The following is a 12,638-nucleotide window of genomic DNA, read 5'->3' on the forward strand; positions in this document are numbered from 1 at the left end:
GTCTTTTAAAACATGCTGGCTAGGGGATTCTGGGAATTGAAGTCCACAGGACTTAAAGTCGCCAAGGTTGAGAAACACTGGAATAACGGAACACCTACGCTTGAACCCACCCATCTCCCCGTCCTCCGGCGCAGTTTTTCTTACTGCTGCCTTTCGGCCACGCCCCTTCCCGCCACGTGATTCTAATTCGGTCACCGCCATTTTGTAAGGACGAAGCCGCGGTCTAGTTTCAACGGCACATCCGGCGTTTGCGCTCGGTGCGCATGCGCACGCGTCTGGGTGAAGGGGGAATGGCCCGCAGACGCTTAAACAGTAGCGAGAAGGAGGAGGGAGCGGGAGAGGCCTTTGTGGATGCTTAAAGCCATTAAGGCTTCCCGCCATGTCTCGTCCCGAGAGCAGCCACCCGGCCATGAGAGTTCAACGGTCTCGGCTCGGCTCCATCGAGTCCTCTCGCTGGTGTGGGCCACGCTCCCGCTCGCCCTCTCCGCGGGATCACCGTCGCCACCACTACTACCACCACCGCTCCCCGCCTAGCCGTCGTTCTTCCCATCGTTTGTATCGCTCGCCTTCCCCGCGCCGTTTCAGCAGGGTACGCTCGGTTGGAGCTTCCTCCTTTCGTCTCCGGTCCCATGTGCCTGTGCTTTCGCTGTTGGCGAAGGGAGAGGGGAGCCTTCTCCCCTCCAGCCCAGGTTCCGTCCCTTTCTGAAAACCTTCCACTTCTCCCATTTTGCGACAGGGCCCAAGAGTCTCTGACACCGCCCAAGCGACATAATTACATTTGCAAATCGTTTTCTCCTCCGCGACGGTATCAGAGAACCCGTTTGTCTTTTTAAGTGGAAGGTTCTGACTTGACGGCAATGGGAAAGGAAAAGTTGCCAAGTAAACTATTAATATGACTTCTACTCTAGGCGTGCTTTGCCACATCGAACTAAGTTCTAGTTGAGTTAAATACGAGCTGCTTCCGAGTAAGCATTAATGTATGGAAAGTTCCTTTTTACATCACTGTAGGGTTTTGTTTTGTTTTTGCTTTCAGTTATACACAGACATCCGACAGGCTCAATACTTTGTAGAACTTGTGAATGAAGTTGCTTCTTTTGCAGCAGATTAGTAAGCAGTTCAATGGGCTGGATGTGTACTAAGATTGAAATGTGAAGCATAATACGGTTATTTAGTAATATACTGAAATTAAACACATCTTAGCTTTTTTTAAAAGACGCTGCGCACACATGTTATTAAAGTCAATTCCATGATCATGTGCAGATCAAGGGTAGTCCTGGACTTACAACAGCCCAAAACTGTTAAGTGAGACATTTATTAAGTGAGTTTTGCCCCTTTTTACGACCTTTCTTGCCACAGTTGTTAAGTGAATCACTGCAGTTGGTAAGTTAGTAACCCACTTGTTAAGTGAATCTGGCCTCCCCATTGACTTTGCTTGTCAAAAGGTTGCAAAAGGTGATCACATGATCTTTGGACACAGCAATAAATATAAACCAATTGCAAAGTATCTGAAATTTTGCTCACATGATCATGGGGATACTATAAAAGTTGTAACTGAAAAATCATAACTCACTTTTTTCAATGCTGTTGGAACTCTGAACAGTCACTGAGTGAACTGTTATAAGTTGAAGACTACCTATATTCTTCTGAAACTAGTTCTGTTTTTGTTTACATATTTGGCACTATGCACTTAGTTGGATTTATTTTGTAGCAATGATTTGTATAAATTCAACTCTGAAGCTTCAGAGCAAGGGAAATACCTTTTTCAGTGTTTGATCTATATTACTTTGGTTTCCAGTTTCTTTAGTAGAACTATTTTTATTCTTCATGCATCCCTATGAAGAATTGTACATTTTCTTTGTCATTTTTTCCATCTTGGAAACCAAAGATATTTTGAAAATGGAACAATTACTCAATTTCATTGTTTTGTCAACAAGGTCCTTACTGTAATATGTGAAAGGAACATACTACAGTAAGGACCTCTCACAATATACAATTGCTGTATCATACATCAACAGAATACTAATTTGTGAATATAAATTTTCTAGAAAAAATATGTTAAGAGTTTTTTTGGGCTTACCTTTTGGATTTAGTCTTGGAGTGATATAATCCAGAAAATAGATCCAATTCAAAAGTTAAATTAATGTTTAACTTGGACACAGTGTTTCCTAAAAAGGAAAGATTGGAGATGTGATAAACCATATTGGATCCAGCAGCAACTTCTTGAGGAGGAAGCAGACCACCTCCTTAGTGGAACCACCCTCCTCTCAAGGATGTATTTATCCTTGTATGTTACCTTTGTGTCAACTTTATGAAGCAGTGCATTTCTATACATTTAAAATTGTCTGTGAAAATAATTTGTGCAAAAAGTGTAAAAGAAATTATGAAAAAAATCATTCCACATCATGATCTACAAATTTTAAGTGGAAATTTATAGTCATTCTAAATGACATTTATTTTCATATCTTAATTCAGATAACAGAAGTAGATATGAGCTATGTGTTTCAGATTAACAGTCACTTGCTATAATGCTACATTGTATAATGTAGCCACTTTTTAACTAGTTTTCTCTTTAACTTTTACATAATATATCCAGTTTTAAGGTATTTTGCAACAATAGAAGACAGAAAGCCTGTTTGTTTTATGGAACAGATAGCATATTGAAACTGTTGTCCCTTCTCCCATTACAGAGATATTCGCCCTCATATTCTCCAAGGCAGCATTCACGTTCTCCAGGCCGACGGTCTGAATCTTCAGTGGAAAAATATTTGAGGGACGTAGTTGAAAACGACATTGACACAAGCTCACCAGCTGATAGTCTGAGCAATATGAACAGGTATGAGACAGTTTGGAAAATATATATCTGATGGATTACATTAGATGTCCCTCATCTTAGGACACATTCATATTTTTTTTATGAGGTTTATAGGCCACCTCAATCTTTTGCAACCAGGGTAATTTAAAAACTACAATAAAACACTGTAAAAACAAAGATTTGTGTCATTAAAATTGCAAGTGGTATAATATATGAAAGATTCCAAGTAATGTCTCAAAATTGAAGGAGGGGTAAGATAAGAATCCTTAAATGCTTTGATTGTTAGCTATGTTCAATTCTCTTTAACAGTTGCAGCAGTAATGCTGAATATTAAATTATCTAACATGGCAAAATTCTCTAATTTAACAGCTTGACTTATATACATTGACTTATCTTGTTTCAGGTAGTTCTAGATCTTCTTTTGGCATGTCATTTTCTGTTCATTTCTACATAAATCTGTAGTGCATTTCAGTGCATGTTTAAGAAGCAAAGTCCAGAAGATGCAAATACAGTTTAATCTTTAAGTTTACACACTAGGATAAAAATAGGTATACTGTTTGATTTCAAAGTATATTTTTCTTTGCAATCCCTGATTTCTTTATAGAATTTTATAAATCTTTATCTTATTTCTTTCTTTGTGCATTTTGATGACAAAGTATGCAGTTTATTTATAAATAATAATGCACTCTCTCCTGTTCTTAAGAAATTTGTGTAATAGTTTTTCATTTTTACAATAACCACTTAAGGTATTTTTCATGACTTAAAAGTTTGCATTCCTTATTAAGTTTAACTCTTTGATAGGAGGCAGTGAAATAGCACCATGTTTCCCTGAAAATACAACCTACCCTGAAAACAAGCCCTAGCCCAATTTCCATACCTGCACCTAAAATAAGCCCTACCCCCAAATAGTTAAGCCCCTGCCCACCATCTGGTTGTATGAGGTGGGGCAAGATGCAGCTGTAAAAATCAAGCTAGGGAAGTGGTGGGTGAGGAGGACAAAATGAGACGGTGGGGGGAGCTACCCTATGCACCCCACACTAGCTTACCTGAGATCTGCGCAGCCAGGCTATCAATGTCCTGACAACTGCCTGGCCTTATGGCGGTGGCTCCAGAAACTCTGTCCAAGACCCTGCGTGGCCACCGGCCCATTTCTCCTTGCTTGACGCCGTAATGGATCAGAAGGTTGAGTGATGCACATGGCGTCCTGAATGGGGCTACTGGAGCTGCCGCAAGACGAGGCAATTGTCAGGATGTTAATGCAATACAATAGCAGAGTTGGAAGGGACCTTGGAGGTCTTCTAGTCCAACCCTCTGCCTAGGCAGGAAACCCTATACCGTTTCAGAAAAATGGCTATCCAACATCTTCTTAAAGACTTCCAGTGTTGGGGCATTCATAACTCTGGGGCAAGCTGATTAATTGTTCTAACTGTCAGGAAATTTCTCCTCAGTTCTAAGTTGCTTCTCTTCTTGATTAGTTTCCACCCATTGCTTCTTGTTCTACCCTCAGGTGCCTTGGAGAATAGTTTGACTCCCTCTTCTTTGTGGCAACCCCTGAGATATTGGAACACTGCTATCATGTCTCCCCTAGTCCTTCTTTACATTAAACTAGACATCCCCAGTTCCTGCAACTGTTCTTCATATGTTTTAGTCTCCAGTCCCCTAATCATCTTTGTTGCTTTTCTCTGCACTCTTTCTAGAGTCCCCACATCTTTTCTACATCGTGGCGACCAAAACTGAATGCAGTATTCCAAGTGTGGCCTTAACAAGGCATTATAAAGTGGTATTAACACTTCAGGTGATCTTGATTCTATCCCTTTGTTTATGTAGCCTAGAACTGTGTTGGCTTTTTTGGCAGCTGTTGTACACTGCTGGCTCATATTTAAATGGCTGTCCACTAGAACTCCAAGATCCGTCTCACAGTTACTACTATTGAGCAAGGTACCACCTATACTGTACCTGTGCATTTCGTTTTTCTTGCCTAAATGTAGAACCTTACTCTTTTCACCATTGAATTTCATTTTATTAGATAGTGCCCAATGTTCAAGTTTGTCAAGATCCTTCTGTATCTTTAGCCTATCTTCTGGAGTGTTGGCTATTCCTTCCAGCTTGGTGTTATCTGCAAATTTGATGAGTTCCCCATTTATTCCCTCATCCAAATCATTGATGAAGATGTTGTAGAGTACTGGGCCTAAAACAGAGCCTTGGGGTACTCCACTGCATACTTCCCTCCATATAGTTGCAGTTCCATTGAGGGCTATACGTTGAGTACGGTTGGTCAGCCAGTTACGAATCCATCTGGTGGTGATGCTCTCTAACCCACATTCTTCTACTTTATATAGTAATAGGTTATGATCTACCTTATCAAATGCCTTACTGAAGTCCAAGTAAACTATATCGATGGCATTCCTCTGGTCCACTAATTTTGTCACTTTGTCAAAGAATTAATAATAAGATTATCCTGGCATGATCTGTTTTTGACAAACCGATGTTGGCTTTTGGCTATTACTTTGTTTACTTCTAGATGTTCGCTAATTCGTTGTTTGATTATCTTTTCCAGAATCTTTCCTGGTATTGAGGTCAGGCTGATAGGTCTATAATTGACAAATCCATGTTGACTTTTGGCTATTACTTTGTTTACTTCTAGGTCAGTGGATCTCAACCTTCCTAATGCCGCGACCCTTTAATATAGTTCCTCATGTTGTGGTGACACCCAACCATAAAATTATTTTATGTTTTCTGTATTTTTTTGAAAATATGTGTTTTCCAATGGTCTTAGGTGACCCCTGTGAAAGGGTCGTTCGACCCCAAAGGGGTCCCGACCCACAGGTTGAGAACCACTCTTCTAGGTGTTCTCTAATTCGTTGCTTGATTATCTTTTTCAGAATCTTTCCTGGTATTGAGGTCAGGCTGATTGGTCTATAGTTTCCTGGATCTGTTTTTTTCCCTTTTTTTGAAGATGGGAACCATATCAGCTCTTTTCCAGTCCTCTGGCAGTTCCCTGGTGCTCCAGGATCTCTGAAAGATATAGTTCAGTGGTTCTGAAATCTCATCTGCCAGTTCCTTCAGAACCCTGGGGTGTAATCTGTCCGGTCTTGGTGATTTGAACTTGTCTAGGGTAGACAGGTGCTCACTTGCCATTTTCTTCCCATGTTGATGGCCTGTGACATGCTCCCATCAGAGTCTGAATCTGTGGGGAACAAGAGCCGACAGTTTGAGAGGGCGACTCTGTTGGCTGTGGAGGAAACTGGGGAAGGGCAGAGTCAGTCTGGGCAAGGCTTTTCTGAATTAAAAAGGCTTGCAGACAAGGAGCAGGAGAGACTGGAGTCAGGTGAAGAGCAAAGACTATCCCCTCCTGATCCTAGAGCACAGGGAGAAGAGAGAAGGTGAGACCAAAGCTGACTGAGCCGGCTACGAGGGAGGAGAGTGCCCCACCCCACTTCACAAGGGCCAGGCACACCTGGGGACTGAGATGTAAGGCGGTGCCAGTGGGAGGAGCATTTGTAAGGGAACAAGCTTTGAATCTGTGGAGCCTTGTATGCACTTGCCGATGCCTGGAGATTACTGTGCTCTGACTTGGGGGGCTTGCCAGGTTTGTCTGCTTCGCTGAACTTCTTACACTGGTTACTGTTTGGCTAACCTGGTATACTGGACTACTGGCCCTGGTTACTGTTTGGCTAAATTTGCTTACTGAACTACTTGTAGTCAGGCTGCTGAAGGTGTGTGAGAGCTTTGCTCCAAGATTTGTAGTAAACGTGGGGACATATGGGGACAAAGTTGGAGCAATGAAGGGGAGTTAGACCTGTTCTCTGGCTATGTTGCTTTTATGCTATGCCCTGGGACATCACAGCCTGGCTGTGGGGAAGCCAGTGGAAGATGTGGGGGGCAACAACAAAGCCTTGCTTTGTTCTTCACTCCACCACCATCTTGTTTTGTTGCTGTCACACTGGTGCGTTGCTCAGCCTCCTGCTCCTTTACGGTGCTAAGTAACACCGTAAGCTTTTCATTCTTTGGTGGCGAAGGATGAAAAAGAACAAAGCGAGGTGGTGGTGTTGGGAGTGGGGGAGGACAAAGCAAGGCAGAGGCAGGTGTGGAGTTGCCCCATGTGCTCCGCACCACTTTACCTGAGGATCCGTCAGCCAGGCTTCCTATGCCAAACCCTCACACCACCACATCACCTCCTCCCTCCAGGGTAGCCACATCCTTTTGCTAACCTGCTTTCTAGATCCATTCTCTGCTGCTGCTGCATGCAAGGCAAGAAAAGTAGTTTCTGGGACTACGGTTAAAAAAAAAATCCAGACCTTTGAACTACTCATGAAAAAATAAAATATCTCACAAAGTTGGGAAACTAAGTGGCGCCAAAAGCAGCTGAAAGTGTGGTATTCAAACCCTTCAGCTGTTTTCGGCATTGCTCGGTTTCCCACCTACCCTTCGCCAGGCTGGTCTAGTCTGGTGGGGGGTATTGCCTTCCGCCTTCTCTGCTGCACCATGAACAGGGATTGACCATCCCCCAAACCCTGTTGCTATAAAGGAAATTCTGGGCACTGCGCTGCAATGGATAGACGGGGGAGGAGGAGTGGGGAGAAGAAAGGGGGAAAGCAGCCGTGGGAAATGCCCCATCGGCCAAGCACTGAAGCACTACCACTTCCGCTGCAGAGAGAGCACGAGAGAGCAATCCGATCTAACCTGTGTGAGTGTGTCTGTATATGTGAGGGGTGGGGAGAGAGATATATATATATCCAATCCAACCTCGGAGAGTTATACCAGTACTGATGGCAGTGTGTGCTGTCTCTATCTCCCTCTCCTTTCCTATCTCTCTCTGCCTCCCTCCCTCCCCCTCCTCTCTCTCTTTCTCTCTCTCTCCCTCCCTCCCTCACACACACACGCACACATACACACACACGGAGGGGGGAGGGGGGAGGGGGAGAGAGATATTGGATCAGATCATTCTTTCACTCTCTTACTCCACTTCATGGCGGCAGCACCAGCCATGCTCTCCATAGCGGCCTGCAGCTAATCTGAGGTACACAGGCCGATGCCCTTTGGACTACTGCCTCCCTCTACCTCCTGCTGCAGTCAGCCTCAGCGCAGTTGCTGCCTCCTGTATGCATCCTTCTGATAAAAAAAGAGACCTCCCCGAAAACAAGCCCAAGTGCTTATTTTGGGCCCCAAAAGAAAATAAGACTTGGTCTTATTTTCAGGGAGACACGGATAATCAAAGCAAATGTATTTATCTACATTTCTTAAAAGTAAAAAGAAATGTTTGAGGGCCTGCTGGATCTTTGGGATAAGGGTGTTACACTGGGCAGGGCCAACGATGGAGAAGGTGCACTTCCTTGGTCCTGCTAGATGACAACATTTAAAAGAAACCGTATAGAGTGCACCCACTGTATCTGATCGAGTGGAATAGCCAAATCCTCAGAGAGAAGCAGTCCTGTAAGCAGCCTGGTTAGAAACTCTGTAAGACCAGAGTAGGAACCGATGTTATGCTAATGTTGCCTTAATTATAAGGTTATGGTAACAGAAGTTGTCTGAATGCACTTCCCCCTTCCCTCCCTTTATCTTTGAGAGAATTAGTGAGGACCAAGCCCGAGATTCTTCTCAAATTACATTTCAGATTAAAATTTATTTTTTCTGATCAATGTCTTGGTTCGGCTTTGCCTCCTATTCCTCAATCCTCTTATAGCCGATTACATTCCATCAGCAGTGCAATATGGGAAAACTGTAGGGCAGTCAGAACTCTGCATGCTGCCACATTCTGAACCAATTGTAATTTCCAGTTAGTCTACAAGGGCAGCCCTATCTAGAATGTGTTGCAGTAATCCAAACAGAAAGTGATAGGATTAATGAATGTGACACCTCCCAATCCCAGAATGGCTACATTTGGCAAACTGGTCTGTGTGGAGTTGCTGCAAAGGACAAGATCCCTGAACTTCCCATGCGGGGCTCCTTGGAAGAACAAGCAGGGGGAACAACTTATATGAGCAACTTGCAACCAGCTTCCCCATTGACTTTGGTTCCAGCTGGGAAGGTCACAAATGGTGATCACATGGTTGCAGATCACTGCCATATCTTAATTGTGAGCTGGGCATCCAAGCACTTGAATTAGAGTAATGTGATGTTGCAATTACCACAACTTTGTGGACAGGTTATAAGTCGCCCATGTTCAGTGCTGTTATAATCTTGAATGGACACTAAAAGAGTAGTCATAACTTGAGGACTATCTGTATCCTAATGTAATTACTTTACTGCTCAAGGCTATGGATATGTGTTGCCATTGAGATTCTCCTTTCTGAGGTGTGAGAAGTTTCTGTGATGCATAAAGCTAGTCCTTGACTTATGGCCACAATTGAGCCAAAATTTCTGTTGTTAAATGAGACATTTGTTAAATGAGTTTTGTGCCATTTTATGATCATTCTTGCCACAGTTGTTAAATGAATCATTGCAGTTGATAAGTTAGTAATATGGTTGTTAAGTGAATCTGGCTTCCCCTTTGACTTTGCTTGTCAGAAGGTGACAAAAAGTGATTACATGACCCTGGGACACTGCAACGGTCATAAATATGAACCAGTTGCCAAGCAACTGAAATTTGATCACGTGATATGGGCATGCTGCAACTGTCTTAAGTGTGGAAAAATGATCCTAAGTCATATTTTTCAGTGCCTTTGTTAACTTTGAATGGTCACTAAATGAACTGTTGTAAGTTGAGGACTTACCTGTATTCTGTGCTTATTGCATTATAATAAATCAGTATAATTTGTAATTGTGAATTTCATACTTTAAACAAAAGTTCATTGTATTTTGAAAGATGTACTTCGAAATGATAACATAACAGTTCTTATGTCGATATATTATTACCCACTGCTGTCAAAAGTTAACTATTTTGAAGTACCACGAAAATTACATAGAACAAGAATGGTAAGGGTTAGGGTTAGGCCTTATTAGAAAAATATTCATAATAGTTATTTTTAGTAGCAAATTGCACATGTTTCGTCATTGATTTAATATAGGAAAATAGAATATAAAGAAACATTTTAAAGATGTTTAGGATAAATATTGTTTTTGCTGTTAATTAATTAATAAAATGTTAGAATATTGCTTCTACTTTAAAAATGGACTAAAATGTTTTATTTCCAAATTTCCTAAAGACATGTTGAGGTCGTGTGTACACTTCACACAAAACCTTTTATTTATTTATCAATCAAATTTTATACCTACTATCTCACCGCCCCGCCCCCCCCACAAAAAAATTATCCTGGGCAGTTTACACTAATAAATTAAAGCAATGAATACACAGAAACTGCCATTATTAAAAATTAACACAAACGTTATTTAAAAAATAAAAACTATGGTTTATATGCATTGTTAAGACCAACTTTGTCATTTGAAAGCAATTTAATACAAGATAAATTATACATATTTTGTGGACAGCTGGAGCTGGAGCACATTTATATTTCTGTAACAGTGCACTCTTGCCTGTTTTTGTTTCATATCCCCTATGCTCATAAATAAATTTCAAAATGTTATTTCTGGAAGAGCTATATAGTCTGAGAGAGAAGGTGAAGCTGTTGCCGTAAGACGCAGAACCTGCAGAACTAACCATATTGGGTTCAATATAAAAACATATTGGCTATTCAGAATCAGGCAACTATGCTAACCTGAGTTCCAGAGATTTATATGATGTTGATATTGTAATTGATGTGCCTTTCTCATTAGGGATGACTTGGCTGATGGTCCAATATTTAGCAGAGTCCTTTCACATCCTTGGAACCTTGAGAGAGGTTTCTTTCGTGAGGAGAATCCTTCAAGACCATTCAGCATGCGACATGATGAAGACTCTTACAATAGGGATATTTTCATAGCTCAACTGGACCGAAGTATAAACAGTGAATTTCTACAGCATCAATCAAGAGAAAATAAGAGGGGTGGGGAGCAAGAATCAAAATGCTTTCAATATGGCAGAGACGATAGACTTTTTGATGAAAGCATAAAATCTCGGGCTTTATTGGCAGAAACAGAAAAGTATTGTAAACAAGGCCTTAATAGAAGCCCAAGCCTGATGTACATGGATGAAGATTTTCGTAAACTTGAAAAAATTAGGAGAAAAAGAGAAGAGGATTTGCGAAGCAGAAACATTAGTACTGACTACCCAATGCCTGATTCAGCTAATCAAGAACAATCTTCTGAATCTAGACACCATTATAGATCTGAGAAAACACCAGCAATGTCCTTACAATCTATACTGAAGAAACGTTCAGATGATCCTTCTATACAGGTTTGAACTGAATTCTTCACACTCTTTGTTAATCTGTCCGTTTTTCTATCTTTTTCCTAATTTAAATTTATGTATTTAATTGTCTATAAGTAGATCTTTCGAATAAATGCTTTGAACAATGTCACACATTTTTCCTGTCATGGAGTTGATTTAGTATTGACAGCATCTTGGGTCTCATTTGAATCAGAAAGTTTGCATTTTATTTGTTTTAAATTTAAAACCAGTGACTGACTTTCTGTTAAGAGTGGTGTCATTAAACATTTTATTTTAGCATTTTGACATCTGTATCAGGGTAACATAAAGAAGTTGCATTTGATATGGTAATTTTAGGACACTTATGGGGATTACTGTTTTTCAACCTTGAAGCCCCATCAGTAATATTTTTCCTCAGGCAAGATTGCTCCTTATTTTGCTCTGCAAGGAGCCTGAGATGACTTGTCATGCAGGGAGGAATCTGTTCTGAAAGGTGGGATTATGGGGGAATGGGAGGGTGCTTATTAAAGATTTTCATGGTTTAGATGAAAACTTCTAGCATTAGGCATAGGTTGGAAGTTTCCTAAATCATTTCTAGAAAACCAAGTGCAGAATTTTTCAGTGTTTGAAACTGAAGAAATCTCTACAAATATTAATTTTTTAAAAACTATTTGAAGCTGAATTATCAAGTCACCTCATTTTCCTCACATAGTTTCAAAGCAGAGGTAAATAACTGTTCATTTCTGAAAGAAGCACCATGCTTTTGTGAATTTGCATCATGCAGCAGTCATAAATAATGTTGCCTATTGACAGGCTACTTTTTTGGATTTGTTCCCTTCAGAAAGCCACCTTTCGAATTCTGTTATTGTTCAGACCCATGTTGTGCTTCCTCTGCTGCTTCTTTGACGTGCTGTTTTTCCTTCTCTGTGCTCAGTGATTCAAAGTAATCACAGATCATGGCATAAATATATTGATGCTGGATAGCAACTTAAAACTGGACCTTATGAGCATATCATGGAGGGAGAATACAGCCATTTCACTGAATGGTTAACTCTGAACAAAGCTGGGTGGTGACATGGTATGTGCAGCTTATAGAAGATAGCTAGAGTAATATGTTGCTGTACTGGCAATTTTATTGCTGATTAGTACAATATAGTGAGATCATCTTGTATCAGTGTGGCCTGCTGAGCGAGGGAAACATGTTATATGTCTTCCTCTGATAACATTTTTGTAGCACCTTTGCACCCTGTCCCAGCACTAATAAAATGCCCACAATATATCAAATTAAATTATATTTTAGAACTCCTGTCTCTGCCTCAGTTTCATTTTTCTTCTCTTCCAGTTTACCAAGTTATTAGCTGTAATCTGTTTATCTGAAAGATTTTCCTGTTTTATGAATTGAAATATTGATTAATCTCATAAGCTAGTACCACAAGATCTGTTTGAAAGCCTGCATTCTTTTCTAACAATTTTTATTTATAAATGAACTCCTTTCTTTCAGAAATGTTTTATTTGTAACAATTTAACACACATCACTTCTTTTCATCAGTTTTTCTTCTTCAGAATTTCTTCAGTTCAATA

General features: G+C 40.7%; 1 protein-coding gene across 3 annotated transcripts in view; it reads left to right on the forward strand.

Annotated features, from left to right (window-relative positions):
• Positions 1–277: 277 nt before the first annotated feature.
• Positions 278–12,638, forward strand: part of LOC106542975 (zinc finger protein 318) — a 45,683-nt gene continuing 33,322 nt past the window's right edge. For all 3 annotated transcript variants that reach the window (XR_015696960.1, XR_015696961.1, XM_087717957.1), the window contains exons 1-3: positions 278–589; positions 2,688–2,833; positions 10,526–11,084. Coding sequence is in view for 1 of the 3 variants with exons in the window: in XM_087717957.1 (XP_087574083.1) it covers positions 380–589; positions 2,688–2,833; positions 10,526–11,084 (915 nt within the window). In the remaining 2 variants the exon portion in view is untranslated. The remainder of the gene's footprint in view (positions 590–2,687; positions 2,834–10,525; positions 11,085–12,638) is intronic.

This window comes from Thamnophis sirtalis, unplaced genomic scaffold (genome assembly GCF_051295495.1).
Source record: "Thamnophis sirtalis isolate CommonGarterSnake01/CBP01778 unplaced genomic scaffold, rThaSir2_p1.2 scaffold_6, whole genome shotgun sequence".
NCBI classification, from domain to species: domain Eukaryota; kingdom Metazoa; phylum Chordata; class Lepidosauria; order Squamata; family Natricidae; genus Thamnophis; species Thamnophis sirtalis.